This window comes from Cydia splendana, chromosome 25 (assembly GCF_910591565.1).
Source record: "Cydia splendana chromosome 25, ilCydSple1.2, whole genome shotgun sequence".
In the NCBI taxonomy this organism is placed as follows: Eukaryota; Metazoa; Arthropoda; class Insecta; order Lepidoptera; family Tortricidae; genus Cydia; species Cydia splendana.
This window is the reverse complement of record NC_085984.1, coordinates 5,792,657-5,813,535: the sequence shown is the minus strand read 5'-3', so window position 1 is coordinate 5,813,535 and position 20,879 is coordinate 5,792,657. Positions and strand designations below refer to the sequence as shown.

Below are 20,879 nucleotides of genomic sequence, written 5' to 3'. Positions count from 1 at the left end.
TTAATGGTGACAGCAGAAATTTCTCTTGAAATAGCAACGATTCAGAATGTAAACAAACAAGATGGCTGTCATTCACGATCCACTGAAACGATAAAACACAGATGACACGCGATTTTGGAATTATTCGAAAATAGTGTTGCTAACCCGCAATTTTTCAAAGGCCATAGTCGCGGTTTTCCATAGTAAGTTGGCCCTTAAATCAATTTGATACGGGTGTTTTTTGTGAGTACCTCTTATGGTGAAGGATATTTTTGCTGAGTATCAACATCCTACTAGTGACAGTTTTTGACTTATGTTTTTTTTTTCTTTAATGTATTGTTTTTCGGTTTGCATTCAAGAGATTTGCTTCAATTTTTTAAATAGTGTTCTTTATTTAGGTATGCATCGATACTCAACAAACGAATACCAGTTGTCATATAAAAAAAAAGAAAAAAATTAAAACAATAATAAAATAAATTTTTTATGTTGTGGTGAAGTAGTGACACCTCTATTTTTTTTCCAGTTTGGTGTAGTAAATGAAGCAAGTTGTTGTATGGAGACCCATGCATTAATTTCTCAGTCGATGAAATTTTGCTTGGTTATTGTATAGTATGAGCCGAAAATAACATATAAATATCAAAAAAAAAACACTCCTAAGTTAGGTATTTAAACGTAAAAATACAAATCTGTTTATATATTGAACCGAGTAATTCCTCCGTCCAAAATTATTTTACCAAATAAGTTATTTGTATCAGTATGTGATACTAGAAAAAAAAACTAAAACTTTTGTCAAACATGAGAATTTTTTTTTATGATAATTCCTTTTTTGACGCTCATTTTCATCGGAAAATTGCTCTGCTATTTTTTCCTTCTTATATGATCTTAGAATATATTTTGGCGTAGTGGGTAAGAAAATCCAAAAAATAATGCATACCCAAGTTTATGTATTTTAGAACTATTATACAGGGTGGAAAGGCACGACGATCCTTCCCGGAAGTATTAGGTCGTTTAAGTGATACAGAGACTATTGGTAATGGTAAGAATCGTTAATTGAGTAAAAAATAAAAATTGCAAAAATACTACTTTTTAACTGTGGTGATAACCCTATAGCATGTGCACATGACGGCTAGATTAAGGATCTCCGTCGGGAAAGCTCGGGACTTTACACTTTTTTCCGATCGTTGACAGTATCGCAATGATGTATGAATGACGCATAAATGTCAAATAAATCAAATGCATGCAAAAATATTACAAACAATTTTATTACTTTCTTAGATAATTACTTTTTTCCAATATTTAATACTATCTTCTTTTCACATACGGTGTTCAAATGTACCTCCGTGTATTACAACGCCGCCGCAGCCCGTACCCGAGTATGTCGATGCACATGCGATATAGTGTATGCTCTTCGTCATTTATCCTCCGCAGAAAGCACCAATTAGCCTTTGTCTCATTTCGTCCGCAGTTTCACATTCCGTTTGGTTTGGTACACCATATCTTTTACACAGCCCCACAAATTTAAATAGCCACGAGCATCTAACATTTTTATTTGAAGAATATGACATTCAATAAGTATAGTTCAATGAAAATTTAATTTCAAACATCAGACGTCTTGTCTATTTCCTACCACGCAAGAAGGTTTGTTAGTTTGGTATTGAAGAAGTATTTATTCTTGATTTATTCTTAGTATTTCATTTTTGCAAGTTCATTTGGTGCAACTAACACAACCTACATGTAATTTTTTATTATTTTAAATAGTTTCCAATTATTCGAAAATAATTTTGTGAAACGTGTTAATGAAACTAAAACCTTTTTATCAGTCAAGGAAACCAGAGATATTTATAAGACGATTGCGTACTTTTGAGTGGTTGTCAATGTCACCATTTGAACTGTCGTTGTAAACAATGTTGTGGTTAGTATTATTAATATTAAGGAATAACATAACTATTTCATTCAAGTATTGAACAAGTGGAACCACTAAGAAAGCGAAAATCCTGCAATGATTCTTACCGTGCTGTAAGCAGACCTAAAAATGGTTAGATGGCAACAAATTAGCATAATTTCCTGTCGAATACTGATTGTTTACAAGTAAGTTCATTGACCCTGTCACCTGTTAGGGTTAGAACAAAGTAGTTTTTTGCGTGGATGTTTAAAAGGTCATAATTTAGAAACGGTTGCCCATATTAACATAGTTTCTAATGGAGAAAATATAGAGCTAAGGATAAACTATCTCCCATTTCCGGAAAGGATCGTCGTGCCTTTCCACCCTGTATACTGAGAGTGGAAAATTTATCAGTCTGATTTATTTTTAAATATATACTAAGTAGTCACGTATATACTTAAATCCAAAATATCCAAAAGAAATATCATCCCTTGTACTCCCCGCTCCCTATACACTGCTCCCGATATGTTTAGTTCTTAATACGCTCGTTATTTTTTTGGATGTTTTTATAGTTGAATGGAAAGAAAACTGTGAACTTAATTCAATAAATAAAATGGATAGAGAAATTTTCCACAGCGAGTAAAAACCCAATTTCTGAAAAAAAGTATAGTTACATGGCAATAAAATGGCATTCCAGTGAAAAAATTAGACTGAGCAATTTTCCGGTCCAAGACACGCCAAAAAATTATATTTTGTTAATATTGGTATAGTCAGACCGTGAAAAGTCTGCAGCGGATTTGATAGCAAGTGTCATTTTAAACGTCAAACTTCTATGAAATTATGACGTATGAATAACGGGTCTCTATTGGTTCCCATAATTTTTTTGTTCCGATTTATTCAGTCCATAACGTTTTCCATCATAATTTTTATTAGTCATATTGTCAATAGTCATAAATTTTAACAATATAAATTGCAGTTCCGATTTTTGCAGGTCACTATTATTGTTAGTCATAAAATTTGTTACTCATAATATTCAAAGTCCAGAAGGTATACCACTACATAATATTGAAGGCAATAAACTTGCTTACAATAATCGTTGTAAGGTCTTTTATTGCAGGTTATAATGATAAGTAGGGGATCTATTGCATTCTCTAAATTTTAAGTTCCGATTTTTTTTAGACCATATCGTTTTCCATCACAATTTTTATTAGTCATATTGTCAATAGTTATAAAATTAAACAAAACAAATTGCATGCTTGTCTACCTACCTGGGGATTTTTTTTATTTGGCTTACTGATTTCCCCTCCATTTCTTATTTTTCATGTAGTTTATTAAGCCATTTCATCCCGCCAACGAGTCGACGGAGCCCCGCTTCGCGGGGCTCCTATTTCCGCTCTGAGGGACACAAGGTAACTAACGAACCTACCTGAGGAATCAGATGTTTTATTGTTTGGTTTACTGATTTCCCGCCATTTCTTATTTTTCATGTAGTTTATTAAGCCATTTCATCCCGCCAACGAGTCGACGGAGCCCCGCTTCGCGGGGCTCCTATTTCCGCTCTGAGGGACACAAGGTAACTAACGAACCTACCTGAGGAATCAGATGTTTTATTGTTTGGTTTACTGATTTCCCGCCATTTCTTATTTTTCATGTAGTTTATTAAGCCATTTCATCCCGCCAACGAGTCGACGGAGCCCCGCTTAGCGGGGCTCCTATTTCCGCTCTGAGGGACACAAGAGCCTCTACCATCAGTTTTGACATTGACATAACGCTCACGTCTACGTAATTTACTTTCTGTATATCTCGCTTGCACTAATATGCGAGTACGAGCGAGATGCATAGAAAGTAATTTACGTAGACGTGAGCGTATATGTCAATGTCAAAACTGATGGTAGACGTACAGGTAACTAACGAACCTACCTGAGGAAACAGATTTCATTTTTCTTTATATGAAGGATGTCATTAAAAATGGCCCTTTGTTTGACATAATTATTGAAAGTCATAATGTTTAATATTATATCCTCTAATATCCTAAATATTAGAATATTAGAGGATATCATTTTATGACGTATTATGGATTTAGGACATATTATGTGACGCACAACACGGATTCAGACATAGTCGCTCGGTTAACACCAACCTATTAATTTTGGCTGATAGCATATCTGAGCACCTAGATAGAGGTATCCAAGTCGATGTCCTTTATTTTGATTTCAGTAAGGCTTTCGATCGCGTGGATAACGATGTGTTGTTGGCGAAACTAGATCGGATTGGTTTTTCTCCCGCATTGTTGTCTTTCTTCGCTAGTTATCTACGCGATCGGCAGCAGTACGTCAAGCATGGATGTTTTGTCTCGGCCCCATACCATACCCGGTCTGGGGTTAGTCAATGCTCCATATTAGGTCCTTTCTTGTTCGGCATCATGATAAACGACCTCAGTTCAGTCCTTCAATCGGCTCAGTGTCTTCTATATGCAGATGACCTTAAGTTGGTGTATGGAGTGGAGCAAAGTACTGACTGTGAGTCGTTACAAAGGGACATCGACTCGGTTTTTCTCTGGAGCACCGAAAACAAGCTGCTGTTCAACCCGGCTAAGTGTTGCGTCTGCACTTTCAGCCGTGCTCATATGCCGTTGCATGCACAATATGTGCTGGGGTCCGAGCCTATAAACCGCGTGTGTTCTATTAAAGATCTGGGTGTGGTCTTCGATACGCGGCTCACTTATCATGAGCATATCTCGACGCTTGCTGCCAACTGCTTTCGAAGACTGGGCTTCGTTACACGCAACCTTCGTCAGTTTAACGATCCTGTTGCTATCAGGCTTGTCTATAATGCACTTGTAAGAAGCAAGCTTGAGACATCATCGATCGTTTGGCATCCCTACGAATCTACCTACAGTTTGCTTCTTGAAAAGGTACAAAAAGCCTTTTTAAGGTTTTTATACAAAAAAATGTTTGGATATTACCCGTTTCTTTATCCGACAAAGTATCTCCTTGGGGCCTTAGGTTACAACTCTTTGGAGGTGAGACGTAACCTAAGCTTATTGACGTTGGCGTGTCGGACCCTGCGCGGTGATTCGGACTGTCCAGAATTGGTGAGTCGACTTGTGCGACTACATGTGCCAGACATCCCCAGGATAGCCCTCAGACCGCGGCGACGCGATCTGTTGGCTTTGCCAGCGGGACGCACCGTGTCACGACTGAACTCTCCGCTGCTCCGTGCCCTCACACAGTTGAATGCACTCTTGGCATCAGTACCCGAGTGCGACCTGTTTGCGTGGCGTTGGGTGTCTGTGAGAAATGAATGCATGAGATTCTGTGAGGTGATGGATGCGAGGCCTACATCCGTTAAGGTGTAATTGTGGATGTGATAAGGACCTAGTGATTTGTAATTGTGTTATTTGTAATTGTTTGTTTGTACCTGATTGTTATATGTACCTTTGGTATATGTTAATGTTAAGTTTCATGGCGCATTGGATCTGTCTGTAAGGTCATGTAAACATTTTTCAAATAAAATAAATAAATAAATAAATGACTATCGAAATTCGAAACAGTAAGTTTATGGGAAACAAAGAGACGACATTAAAACGATATGATTAACGACCATTAGTCCGATAAAATATATGCCTTAAAATATTTCTTAATAATTATTGATATACCTTTGAATGTTGTACTCAACAATTTTATAACTTTTGTGATTATAGCGTTTACTATTATAGATGTTTAACATTAGAACTATGAAACGTTATACTTAACAAAAATTATGACTATTGATGTTTATGTCCATAAATTATATGGATATCAATTTCTGACTATCGAAATTCGAAACAATAAGTTTATGGGAAACAAAGGGATCCCATGAATAACACTTACACTGCGTGGGCTATCAAATCCGCTGCAGACTTTTCTTGGTGCGACTATATTTCTGCGGGGATATTTTTTTTTGATATTTCATATATTGTTGCAATACGTTACATGAATATGTCCGGAGGAGAAAGTTTAAACGGAGCATTTTTCCGTAAAAAGATATTAACGATTTAAGACTTTAGGTATTTACTTAAATCCTATTACTATTATTCTTTGGAAATTTATACAATACTTTTTATTTATTGATACTTTATCATACTGTAAAGTTTTTTCTGGCTGAGGAATTACTGCGGGGTCCACTACCTTTATTTACTACACTAGTAGTAGGCCAGACATTGGCCTACTACTTGCCTAAAAATCAAAATTTTCCAAACGGTACTTCCTGTCAAAAATTAGCAATGTGTGTGGTCAAGTTCTCACTCAATCGGTGTTTTCAATGTAGTATACAAACATTAAGTTGTCATTGGCATTTTACTCTTAAATACGACAACCTGATAAGAAATCGCAAACAGAATCGAAGAGTTTGTATACTACATTGAAAAACACCGATTGAGAACAGAACTTGACCACACACATTGCTAATTTTTGACAGGAAGTACCGTTTGGAAAATTTTGATATTTAGGCAAGTAGTAGGCCAATGTCTGGCCTACAACTAGAAGAAAAAATTAGAGACCAGGTGTCACTACTTCACCACGACATAAAAAAAAGTTTTATTTTTGTTTTCCTTTTTTTCATATGACAACTGGTATTCGTTTTTTGAGTATCGATGCATACCTAAATAAACAACACTATTTAAAAAATTGAAGCAAATCGCTTGAATATATCCCGAAAACCAATACATTAAAGAAAAAAATTAATATAATCATAAGTCAATTATTTTTGATATTATTCTTCGTTTCAAAATTATTGAGCACCAAAATCAAAAATTCGGAAAAAAATGAATTTTATTTTCACTATTTCGACCATAACTTTTTCCGTTTTTGACTGTCTCGAATAATTATTTTGCACCTTATAGCTCTCGTGATTATGCGTCTTTTGAGCCTTTTTTTAATATCATATCTTCACAACTTTCCGAGATATAAGGGGATCGCTCTTTTTCGTGAAAGTAATTATCTTACGATTGGCCGCCGACATGTAGACTCTACAACTTGTACAACAAGGCATTTATGCCTGTAACAACACCTTATAGACTTAGCAGCATATTACCTTCTATGCCACGCACTATATGTGCGCCCCTACTAAACCCAAGACTACATACACTCTGTATAGAGTAGTATAGGCTAGAGATGCACCGGATATTCGGTTACTATCCGGTATCCGGCCTATCCGGCCATTATTATAATATCCGGCCGGATCATAGTAACATTGCTTGATTTCAGAGTAAACAAATTGGATTTAAGAAACAGTCACGGTTATAATCGTACTTGTTTATTATTTTAAAACAATTTAAACATTCCACTGACTTGCACGCGCACTCATTTCGAACCCTAGAAATGTGTCCGCGCGAACGTTCACTAGGAAACAGGTCAAACCTGCAGAATGCGCACCCGAAAAATCGAAATGTAGGTATAGTTCCGCTGGCCGAATATCCGGCCATACAACTATCCGTTGCATCTCTAGTATAGACTCACAGACACACTGTATAAAAATATAGGTAGGTACTACTATTAAGCAGTATTTTTCGGTCACTTCACACCAGAGAGAAAAGATATTGCTCGACCACTGTACTAATTATGTGAATTTTCATTGTAGCGTGTTTTACCTGGAGGAGGATTTGAACAAACACCGAGCCATCCATAAAGGGGTCAAGAACCCTTTCACTTGCCACATCTGCAAAGTCAGCTTCGCTACTTATTCTAGGTAATTCAGTGGTTCACAAAGGAGAGAAATTATGTTACGAACACCAAGTCAGTTACGAACACAAAGTATGTATGCTAAGCGGATCATAAAGGGGAGATCCCATTCACCTGAGAAATATGCAAATATAGCATGCAGATGTAGTGCGTAATTATTTGCCATCGTATTTTCACGGAAACGTACGAACGTGTCTTGCTATTTTAGTCAGTCTTGGTACAAAAAGTACTTCGTTACGCGGTTCACAAAGGAGAGAAATCTAATCCCTGCGGTAAATAAAAAGTCAACTTTTTTTCGTACTCTAGGCATTAACTAAAAGTAGCTCACGAGAGAGAGAATCATTCACCGGGGATATCTGCAAAGTTAGCTTCGCCACGTACTCTATATGTCTTCAAATAGATTAACACTACCACTATGTTAACTATATTAAAGTTATAATTATTAATATAATTATAGTAGTTGTATGTATGTAAATTTATTTTCGTTAGTGTGTATTATTTATCGCTATATTTTTTTTATTTTAAGTTACCTATTCTGCTTTTTTTGTTTGTTCCTTCTACTGTTTCTGTTTAGCCTGATGGTTGACTGGTAGAGAATTCCTTTAGGCATATATCCGCCATTTGTACTTTAAATAAATTTTGCCAAGTGTCCCAAATATGCAAGTTTGAAAACGAATTATGTATTTGCGGCACTTGCGATTGTGCCTTTCGGTCCTTGGTCGTCAGTCACCAAAAAAATAGTAAAAGAAATTTCTACCAAACTAGTCTGGGTGTCTGGCGACCTACGAACAGACGCATTTTTTGCGCAAAAACTCAGCCTCACTGTGCAGAGGGGGAACGCGGCCAGCGTCCTGGGAACAATGCCTCAGGCTAATTTAGGTTTAGACTTATGATCATTTGTTTAATCTTTGTTTTATTAAAAATGTAGTTTCAATAAAGTTTAAAATAAATTAATAAATAATATTTTGTGAACAGATGTACAACACACAAAACTACCCACGGCTTCTACAAGCGCCCCCTAGCGGACGTGAAGAGCGAGGGGCCGAGCCGAGCGGACTCCGGCCCGTCGGCGCGCGGCGTGCTAGGCTACGGGGGGTTCCCTGTCGTCAAACATTTCCTGTGTGAGGTAACTGTTCAAAAGAAATTATTTTGCCTTTACGTCATAATGGTCATATGTAGCTCAAAACTGCACGGCTAGCACATGATGGGCGCGACAGTCGACAAGCGAGAAAACGCCGCGACATAGAGCTCTCGCGCTGTAACAAAAGAAAAGTTTGTTCCATGTAGAAATGGCCACCCCGGCTAAGTCGCGCGCGGGATGGCTCTCTCTCGTGGAACTCTTCTCGATGTGCGAACTTATATGCTACCAAAATCGAGGAATTGACAGGTTGAGATAAAAAATTGTGACGGGCGACGGCTATCTTTCGCGGCGCGAGTTATCCCGCGTGTAATCATGTGCTAGCCGTGCTGGGACGAGTAGAAGAAGAGGGGGAAGGCCTTTGCCCAGCAGTGGGACATAACAGCTCATAATAATAATAACTACGTCATAATCACGCACGCTTAAAACAACCTGTCAACAGTACATACATATTTACATCCAGTTACACACAAATACAGAACGGTTCACAATGGAGAGAACTGATTCACCTGCAAGTTATGAAAACTATTTATTTTATCAAATTAAACGCTGTCCGTCCGTCTATCTGTCACCATGCTGTATCTCATGAACCGTGATAGCTAGGCAGTTGAAATGTTCACAGATGATGTATTTCTGTTGCCGCTATAAGAACAAATACTAAAAACAGAGTATAATAAATATTTAAGTGGGGCTCCGATACAACAAACGTGATTTTTTTTGCTGTTTTTTGCGTAATGGTACGGAACCATTCGTGCGCGAGGCCAACTCGCACTTGGCCAGTTTTTTCTTTTGTATATGACACCTATTTTAGTATATAAAATAAAAAGTATGACGCCTGAATGATTACATCAATATTATCCTATGAATCCTACGTTACTCCGAAAATTAACATAAATATAACGATATTTTATCCTAACATCCGTTTAACATTTTTAATTTTTTTTTTAATGTCGCGAACATTTATTATTTTCTAACCTTGGAATTGGGACTATTTCTGTATTATAACTGTATACAGGCGTTGCGGAGCCTTACTTGATTGCGTGACAAAAATATTCACCTGATTTTAATATAATTTACATTAACTATAATTTATTAGATATTGAACCATTAAACAAATAAATATAAATATTGTATAAAAACTTATAAACTAAAAGTATCTAACTATTCTAAATTAATAAAAATAAAACAAACCTAAACCCTATTTAAATTGTAATAATAAAATAAACGACATCGAAGTTAAAAAAAACCGGCCAAGTGCGAGTCGGACTCGCGTTCCAAGGGTTCCGTACATTACCCAACTTTTAACATTGTTTTTTATTGACGTCCAAATTTTTTTAGATTCCTCACGTCGTGGGCTATCAGAATATACCCCATGTACGTCAGCCGATTTTTCATAGTTTTCGAGTTATGATTTTTTAAAGTTTTAACTTTTGTTAATAAATTGCAATTAATTTATTTAAAAAAAAACTTGAAGTTTTTTTAATGTTTCTTTTTGTAACATAATCCTTGACAAACGGCGCAGTTGCTAAAAAAATCAGCAACTTCACTTGGCTGTTGTGAGTTGGAAAAAAAAGGAAACGACAAAATTTTACGTTCAAGCATGTCAAGCTTAGACTTTGCGCTTACCTAAATAAATAAAAAATACAAGCAATTTCAAGGACTTATGGTTATTGTAGGAACTAAGTTTTTAAAATAGTGATACTTAATAGTCTAATTTGACAGAGTCGCCGGTCAAAGGAACTGAGGTGGAAAGTTTCCAAATTAGTAATTCATTAAATAAAATCCTCTTGTTATTCCTAACGTTAATCAAACAGAAATTACCACGAGAAATTAATATTGTGCCATGTGATTGACCAAGCATCATTTTGCTTAACTTATTCATTATCTTAACTGGACCCGCGTCGCGACGGGTTGTTATCTACAAAGGGTTAATTTTTACCTGCTCCAATACCTACTGTTATTTTATGGGGTCACTTCCCCATCGCTATTTCGTGTTATCAGTGCAAATACCACCAACAATAATTACCTAGTAGGCATAAAAGCAAAGCAAAGCTTCACCCCGGAATTTCTTAACAAAAGTAAAAAAATTCATAACTCGAAAACTGCTAAATATCGGCTAACATACATGGGGTATATTCTGATAGCCCACGACGTGACGAATCTAAAAAAAATTTTGTACGTCAAGGTTTGGACCACCTTGTATGTGAAACGCGATTGAATTGCCTTTAATAAACCCGTAGGGGTCGGATCAAAAACTAAGTAATTAGTCCGACTCACGCTTGACTGCATATTTCTAATAGCTTTTCCTGTCATCTATAGGTAAAGAAGTATTTTGTATATTTTTTTCAAAATTTTAGACCCATCAGTAGATTCGGAGATAAAGGGGGGGAATGGTCATTTTTTGGCTATTTTCTTAAATAATTTCTAAACTATTTATTTTAAAACTACAAAAATATATATTTGAGCTTCTCAAAATGAGCTCTTTCATTTGATATGTAACACGATATAGTTTAAAAAACGTAAGATGTTGTTTACGTAAGATGTCCGTCTTTGGGTCACGAATTTACATGTGTGTACCAAATTTCAACTTAATTGGTCCAGTACTTTTGGAGAAAATGGGCTGTGACAGACGGACAGACAGACAGACAGACAGACGCACTAGTGATCCTATAAGGGTTCCGTTTTTTCCTTTTGAGGTACGGAACCCTAAAAAAACAGATAAAGTAGATAGTTAAGCATTGTGTGATTCCTATCTACCCTGCACAAAAATAATAAATATATATAGGGAACGTTTTAAAGTACTTAAACGAAAATCAACCTTATCGACAACCGACAATTACCTTTTAGTTGAAAACGTCACAAATAAACGACGTATATGTTAAAAATAACATAAAAACGTATAAAGCAGGTAGTTAAAAATGTAGTGATTCATATCTACCCTGCACAAAAATAATCATAAATTTCCAGAAAAAAAAACTAAAAATGACAAATTACGTAATACTATGCTGTTATGTTTCCACTTGTCTTATTATTTAATGAAACAAAACTAGCGATACTTAATATTTATTACGCTCATTTTTATAACACCTACCAAAATAATAGCAACAACCTATATACGTCCCACTGCTGGGCACAGGCCTCCTCTCATACACGAGAGGGTTTGGTCTATAGTCCCCACGCTAGCCCAATGCGGATTGGGGACTTCACATACACCTTTGAATTTCTTCGCAGATGTATGCAGGTTTCCTCACGGTGTTTTCCTTCACCGAAAGCTAGTGGTAAATATCAAATGATAAACCAAAACACTTTATAAAATACATTATGGACATTTCTATACGAATTTAACCCATTTTCTCTGTTCTTCATTGTATTTACATATGTTAAGGGGCCGGTATATGACGTTTTCGATTTAGACCTCACTTTGTAACCATAATTTGTTCAATAAATGTTTAATAATTGCATTAAATTACACGTAAATTTGTTCACGAAGAAACCGTGTACCGACTCTTCATGCCATTGTATTTTTAATTTGCTGTTATTCTCTACAAATCGACACTAAAAGTATCAAAAAATCAAAATATGGAGTTCCGTTTGAGACAGAAGCAAAACAATTTTGTCTTTGACAGTAATTGAATTATTGTATGATTCTGAAAGCTAGATAATTCAGCTACCAATTTATTAGCGATTTATATTTTTACTCACAAAGACAACACAGAAATTCAATCTCAAATGTAAACTTTCGAACAATTTCCATACATTGACGACATCACTCAAAATTCTTCTTCAAGTCAGATGCCCGTTGGGGCTACACCGGAGCACACGTGTACTTCTTCAAATGAAAATGACAGCTTGATTTTCTTGCTTTTGACAATTATATTGACATTAAATCATATACGCACACGAGAAAGTATACCAGTAGATAAATTGTATTTCAAAAAATAGGGTACATAAATATCAGCTCGCGTCTCATTTAAATTTGATTTGCTGTTATAATGGTTGAAAACCGCAGTAAACTATCTTAAAACAATACGATTACAGTCGAATTTAAGTATTATGTTCCTTCAAAACTCGCTTAAAATGAAATAAGTTTAAAGACTCATCTTTACTGATTGGGATCAATTTTTATTATGCTGGTATCATTTTGCGTCAGTTTAAAAACGTATTTGACTTCTGTACGTCAATGAATTTTGATGACAATTGTAATCTTGTATTATATTATAGAACTTTTATCTTAAAATAATGCCTATTAACAGGAAGAGTTATGTAATTCGTATAAGTAATACCTGAAAGTCTTGTACCTAGATCTGTAATACCATGGATTGCGACGAATAAATGATAATGATTATGCGGTTCGTTCCGTCTATATGTATAATGCGTGTACGTGCTGTTCTCTGAAAATCTTCAAGAAAAAATAACGGCTAGACCAGCACTAAGTACTAGCGAGTTTTTGCGGCTTTGGAGACCGAGATGAAGCTTACAGGCCAATAGCGCTCTAGTTATTGTTATGTATACCTATGTATCGAATGTTTTATAAATTACCTATAAAAAGCAATGTTTTATTTCGATTAGGTCTACATTTTGTACATATTGCATATCTGAAGTATTTTCGTACTAAACTTGAAACTTTCGTTGAAACTAAATAAAATAATTATTCCAAATGTACAGTCGCCTGCAATTTATGTTACACAACGAAGGCCGCAAAAATATCTGACACGATCTTATTTGTAGAACCATAAGACCATGTCACATATTTTTGCGGCCTTCGAAGAGTAGGTACCGTCATTATCACCAACTTTGCCCGCTTATTGTTTAAAACGAATTTCTCAAAAAACATCACATCATATGACTTTTTTTGCTCAGCAAGTCCATTGTGATCAAACGCATCAGTTTATTTGAAAAAAAAATATTTTTTATCGTGTTTTTACTCATTTTTTTGCGTTTTAGAGGGCGGGCAAAGATATCCGGGGTTTTCGCCAACATTGCCCACGTCAATTTGGTATTCAAATACAGCTCGTATGATGATGATGTCTAAGGATCACTTAAAGGTTTTGGGCAATCCTACCATTCCCTGTTAATAACTTAGCGATAAGTGTAAAAACTTAAAAATAAATTTGCTGGGCAATGTTGCCTACCCGTTTTTGCCCATTTCCAAATAAGGCTCGCCTAAGCATTTTACAAAGGCTAGGGTTGTCACTTTTGAGAAAATCTGTTACAATAGTTTAATGGCCAAAAATATGATTTTTGTTGTGTTTTTCATTCGTTAACGGGATAAAACATCTAAATAAAGGATAATAAGACAAATTAAATACAGTATATATTTATAAACTTATTTTAGTGTACAAACATAACCTTCTTTTACTTGCGAAGTTGGGTAAATTAGATGAAAGTGACAACCCTAATCCGTTTTTGGTGGTGGCCAATGTTGGTATAGATGCCAAATTACCGGATTACTTTGCCCACCGCTAAAACTTTTGTGTATTTAGGCCTTTTTAGTTTAAATCTCAATAGACATAATCTATGCTTCATGTGTTATAACTCAAACCCGGAAATATTTGTCAAAGGGTTCTCAATTTTTTCTACTTGCATTCATTATTTATCAATTTTTTGCCCGCCGAAATATACCCTATATTAGACAACTCGCTCAAACTCTAAATTCCCAAGTCAAGTTATGCACAAGTTTGGTATATAGTTTTGTCAGAAATATAACCTATTTTCTACTAAAAATAGCAGGGTGGCCATAACTATTATAATTTTTTCTACATTAACGAATTTGTTTAAAATTGTCGTTTTGGGCAAAGTTTCCCTGGAGGCAAAGTTGGCGCTAATGACGTAACATATTATTGCAGGTGACTGTACATAAATGTTTCGGTGATTTTGAGATTATTTTTCAGGTTAGTTTACTAACAATCAAGTTATGCAGATACCGATTTCGTGATCGTATAAGTAGTATGGTACCGCTATTGTTTAGCTATACTGATTATTTTTGAAGGCAAAACTATACCGTTGAAATATAAAGATATTAAAATTACAGCAGGGACAACCATTTTTTATAGGTGTACCTAAACCATCATTGGCCGAGCGTTAGCAAAGGTCTCCGTTTCAGCTTGGGCAAAAATGCTTTTTTATGTTCTCCTTTGCAGATCACATTTCTCAACTGATTCTCGTGAAAATTTGTAAGCAGGTTCGATAGAACTATTCTGTTTCGCTTTATCCGCCAAAATGGAATTGCCACCCTGCTGAAACTTTATTTATTTAAATTCCTATTGAATGGATTTTGCACCTTATGAAAAACCGTATAGAGTAGTAAATAACATTTTACATCTGACTTAATGACATCTTGTTTTATTCGCTTTAATTGTACAAAACGCGTATCTCGACAAAGCAATATTAGGTAGTAAAACAGTCAACAATCAAATTAATTAAATAGGTAAGTACGTCACGTGTGACATGAACAGACAAGGAAAGCAAGATTAAATGCATTGTTTCTCTTTCATCTTTCAATGGAACGCTTTTACCCTCAAAGGAGGCTGGTCAATACTAAACTAAAAGTCCAATCTTAAAAAAAACATGATGGGTCACTGACCTGTCCCAGTAAAGTGAGGTAGTGTGCGTGCAGTGCGCTTGTGTGTGAAATGGGGTAAATTGACAGAATCTGAAATTTTACCCACCGCTACTGTCGCCTTAAGGAGATTGATTTTAAAATTCGTTTTTGTTTCTCAGGACTGCGGGCGGTCATATCTGCACTGGACGTACTTGCAAGTGCATAGAAGAATGAAACACGCTAATGAGAATTTCATCTACAAGTGCATACACTGCGAGGAGACCTTCCCTAATAGGCAAGTGACTTTGATTCATTTTTGACCAGACTTTGAAAGTGTTAATGAGCGTTTCTTTTATGTTTTGCCATTTTTATATATTGTGACCTTTTTGCCACTTTTGTGTTATTTCTACTCAGAATCACGATCCTAATGGGATAAAAAAATGTCCCAGAGTTTTTTTCCTATTGTGTTACCATTTCCCCATATACTTTGTATGGCGGTAACAAAAAGGAAAGTTTGAAAAATGTATGGAAATTTTAAGACACTTTTTTTCTCCTATTTGTCTCCTATAAGGAAAGGGCTCGCGATCCTGACTGGAAATAACACATAAGTGGCAAAAAAGGTCACAATATATAAAAATGGCAAAAAACAAAAGAAACGCTCTAATATAGTGCGACATAAAATCCAAAAGTCACCTGCAATTTTCCGTATGTTGTCCGAACGAGCCAACGGACGCCAGGCGCTTCTTTCATCCGAAAGCGGCCACCATTCTGTTAACATTTTGGTCCACCTGCCATCACTCTGCCTAGCAACATGTCCCGCCCAACTCCATTTTAGCTTGGTAACATTTTGGTTGGTACTTTTGGATGAGATTAGCTCAGGGCCGGGACAAGTGGCGTTCTGGAAGAGGGGCCTATGCTCAGCAGTGGGCGATAAAGGGCTGTTATGATGATGATGATGATGATCACATAAAACAGTAGAAATCATACTAAATCCATACTAAACTGTTGCCATGTTTAAGCATTTTATGTCAAAAATGTGACAGTTACGTAGGAAGTGGCGCCCTCAATAATTTTCTACAATTTCTTGTCGGACTATACCTATTTAGATGAATTTAAACAAACTATGTCCTAGTAAAATCTAACAGAATATTTATTGAAACAAAAACAATAACTTAATTTTTTTTTTGTATTAGACTGTTTAAATTCGGTACAAAAACAATTAACGGGTATTCAGAAATCAACTACCTTAGATCTACCCTACATATAAAATACAAACATTTATCTTCTAGGACCATCAAATGTGACGCTTAACTTCAAACTGGGGTAAATCCATGGTATAATAATATACTCCGCCTGGTACTCCATTCCCGTCTTTTCTAGGTCACCTAACTGACACGGGCTTACGTCATCATGCGACAGCGCTATATGATAATATGCGATAGCGCTATATATAGCGGCCATGTTGTTGTGACGTAGCCCCGTGTCACTCTGGGAATGGAAGACCATGTTTTATTAGACTATGGGTAAATCCATTCGACCCTCTCAGCAAATATAGTTGGTCAAGCAAATCTCGTCAGTACAAAAAGGCGCGAAATTCAAATTTTCTATGGGACGATAACCCTTCACGCCTACATTTTTTAAATTTGTCGCCTTTTTCTACTGGCAAGATTTGCTTGACCAGCTATATCTATCCTATTGTTATGTTTTCATATAGAGGGGAGATGTAATTTACGGCAGTCTGTATCTGAACATTAAACGTAGCACATCAGTATCCTATAATTTGGAGTTTTCTTTGGAAACCTACGTCCAGGACACAACACCTATTACCTTTTCTTAATACATACCAAAATCGCATCATCATCATCATCATCTCAGCCATAAGACGTCCACTGCTGAGGGGTCCCTTTGTTTCCCATAAAGTTTTAAGTCATAATGTATTGTTTGTCATATTATCGTTAGTCATAAAACAGAAACCGTTAACTTTTCAGGATTTTCGTAAGGTTATTTCTATAGATTGGTTAGGTTAGGTTAGGTTTGTTTTATGGCAATCCTGAAAACTTACGCGTTTCTGAGAAAAGCCAATTATGACTAACGAAAATTCGGACAAACAATACATTATGACTTATGTAAAACTATTTGGGAAACAATAGAGACCTCCACTGCTGAACATAGGCCTCCCCCTTTGGGGGGTGAATGCCATAATCGCCACACTTGGCAGGCGGGTTGGCGATCGCAGTCGAGTACACTGAATTTGAGGGACGCTGCTGCCCGTCCACCGGTGGTCTTGGACGTAGTTTAAGGACATACCCGGGTCCTGGACGTAGTTTAAGGACATACCCGGGTCCTGGACGTAGTTGAAGGACATACCCGGGACAAAATCGCATAATCTGATGGATTTACCCGAGTTTGAAGTTAAGCGACTCATTTGTCCTTGCGGTTACAATATTTTACATTAAGCACTTGACACGTCTTAGGTTGGTATTCCATCAGTCCAATGTGTATTGTGACTCACTCTTTTACTAACCAATGTGAGACGAAAATACACATTGGACAAAGAAATGAGACAGGTGGAATACTACCCTTATACTCTGTATCTTTAGGTACTTAAATAAAAGTAAACAAGTAATTTGTAAATTTTCGGCTAGTTATAACATTTATTGATTAACCAACCAAATACAAAACAACCTGGATCCGTCACTGAACGACCTGACTTTAACCTACATTATTTGATCGTGTAATGTTTTCATCTACCCTCAACTGGCTTAAGAAGCCATTTGAGGGCAGATTTTGTTTACTCTTTTTTAAATGTCAACCGGGGTAAATGCGTCACTTGAGGTAAATGCTTCTTTTAAACGTTTCTTCTGAATGGAACATTTTGGAACTATTGCAACCCTCCCTGTTCGAAGTGTGGTCTCTGAACTTTTAGTGTAGACGGATATAATCGTTATAATATGTTGCGTTTGGAAGATATCTTCATAAGACGCATTTACCACAAGAGACGCATTTAACCCGGTTGACCCTACCTAAAGATACAGAGTATAGATCTGGTTTGTCAATGATTTAGACTAATACATTAAATAATGTATACGTTTGTTTGTATGTACGTTTGTAGTTGGAGCGTGGCGTACCACAGAAAGAAGGTCCACGGCAAACCGGCAGACAAGGGGAACGGAGCCACTAAAACAGTCCACACCGACTATAGGTAACAACCTTTTCGCATCACCTATTCGGAAAAGGGCTTTTTCTTCCCCGCTAGGAGGGATCAAAGTGGCACTTTTCCTCCCTGCTAGGGGGGATCAAAGTGGCACTTTTCTGTTCTAGGACACTGTTTTTGTTATTTTTTGCATTCTTTTTTTAGCTTGAATAATATTTTCAAACATAATAATTTCAACACTAAGATTTTTTTATTTTCCTCATAGCTGATGTGAAAAGCAGTATGTGTCACACGGTATCAAAATTATTTCGTCTTGGGCGTTTACACTTGAATCCCTCATTACGCTCAGGATTCAATGTACGCCCTTGACGGAAATATATCATTTTGATCTCTTGTAACACAAACTACTATAGGATGTCGATATTGTAAATTATAATTTGTCAGTCAGTAAGAACCAGGAAAACTATACTCACCCTTTTCTTTCGGGTGCTAGTACTAGTGTAAGACAAAGATAGTATGATTCTCACTGTCTATGATTGGAATGAGACAGTCCTTTGACAAACTACAGCTGTCGGTTCGGCAGCAAAACAGCGATTATTAGTCGGCTGTTCTCCAATGATATTATCACTACACCTTATAAAACAAAGTCCCCCGCCGCGTCTGTCTGTTTGTGTTTGTATGTTCGCGATAAACTCAAAAACTACTGAACGGATTTTCATGCAGTTTTCACCTATCAATAGAGTGATTCTTGAGGAAGGTTTAGGTGTATAATTTGTTAACCGGGTGTTAACTATAGATAGGTTCTACTCATACATAAGGAACATAAAAAATACTTCCTACTACCTACGAAGAAATCTGTTAATTTTGATTAATTTTCGCATTCCATTCATCTTTTCCTACTCGTTGTTAAGCATACGCTTGTCTCTTTCTCTTTCGGTGTGCACTTGCACTTTTCTCGCACGACTGTACTGTATTGTACAGTCACCTGCAATAATATGTTACTATTCGAAGGCCGCAAAAATATGTGACACGCTCTTATAGCTCTACTAATAAGATCGTGTCAGATATTTTTGCGTCCTTCGTTGTGTAACATATTATTGCAGGTGACTGTACAAGGTAAGCGCTTCAATTTTGGAACGCCTATAACCATTTTCCAGGCCGCACCAATCTACAAGGTTTTCCCAAAAATCCCAATATATTCCAATTAATCCAGCTTTGATGGTTCATTTGATGACAGGTCACATTTCGCGAAAGTGTAATCTTATTTGAACCTTAAATCGGAATGCTAAAGTTGAAATTCTATTGGCGTGTACTCGTATGTGGACTATTAATCGTACTATAGGCCTGGATAAGGGATAGCCTATCTTTAGTCATAATATCATTACTTTTCTCGCGCAAGTAACGTATATACCGTATATTGTCACCACTTGAATACTGTAACGTTATCACAGAAACTCGTATTTCCGGGGTGAGGGCCTGGAGATCAGTAATACAGGTCCAACCTAGTTTGGACTCCAGTCCCTCACAAAGGTTATTGTAAAAATAATATAAAACAAAAAATTTAGTTTGTAAAATTATCCTTTGTGAGGTGAAATAAAAACATTTTTTTATTTATACGTGTAGATGTATCTAGATCTCTTGTTGCGAATACAGAAGATGGACATAACAAAGAGAACAGAGTGTATAGAGACGGATTGACATACTAAATTATGTAGCCACTGTAAATTTACTGCCATCTTTCGACCAAAGGTATGGTGCAAAGGTATAGGCCAAAGGTATGGTGCAATCTTTTCAAGCGATGGCGCCATAACCTTCAGCGTACTCTCGAGTAGATGGCGTTAATATTAATATTTAACAAGTTAACACATATCAGTGAAAGAATAATGATCAAAGTCAAATGGCATTCTAACAAATTTAATCTTCTGTCGAAAGATGGCAGTAAATGTACTGTAGCTACATAATTTACCATGACACTTAACTCTCTATACTTAAATGCTAATCGTTAACTGTTTAGTCTGTTTACACCAAAGACATATGTAACTTCGTATAAGATGAATAAAGTCTAAGAAAAAAACGTGCCCCGGAAATCAAGAAAAAGTCATTCTCGGATAGATGGCGCACACACCTTTGGCCTATGCTCGGCTAGATGGCGTGACGACACCGTTTCATATTTAACAATTTTAACACATAGATATCAGTGAATGAACATGGGTAAAAATGATATAAAAATAATAAAATCATTTATCCATATATATACATTTTTTGATAATTTTATACGTTTTCATTTTGAGTTTTAGTCGTGTGTCGATAGATGGCAGTAAATTTACTGTGACGACAAAATTTACTATGACAGGACCCCTCTATACTATCTATTCTCTTTGGTTTACACGAATGGCGAATAGTTTTACTAACCGAATACAAGTCACTCAACGCCACTCGCTTCTTGTTTATCGCCGTTTCTTAGT

General features: G+C 36.2%; 1 protein-coding gene across 1 annotated transcript in view; it reads left to right on the top strand.

Annotated features, from left to right (window-relative positions):
• The window catches only part of LOC134802649 (uncharacterized), a 73,580-nt gene that overhangs the window by 43,674 nt on the left and 9,027 nt on the right, over positions 1-20,879 (top strand). The window contains exons 18-21 of the mRNA XM_063775285.1: positions 7,481-7,588; positions 8,557-8,707; positions 15,440-15,555; positions 18,373-18,462. Of these exons, the coding sequence (XP_063631355.1) occupies positions 7,481-7,588; positions 8,557-8,707; positions 15,440-15,555; positions 18,373-18,462 (465 nt within the window). The remainder of the gene's footprint in view (positions 1-7,480; positions 7,589-8,556; positions 8,708-15,439; positions 15,556-18,372; positions 18,463-20,879) is intronic.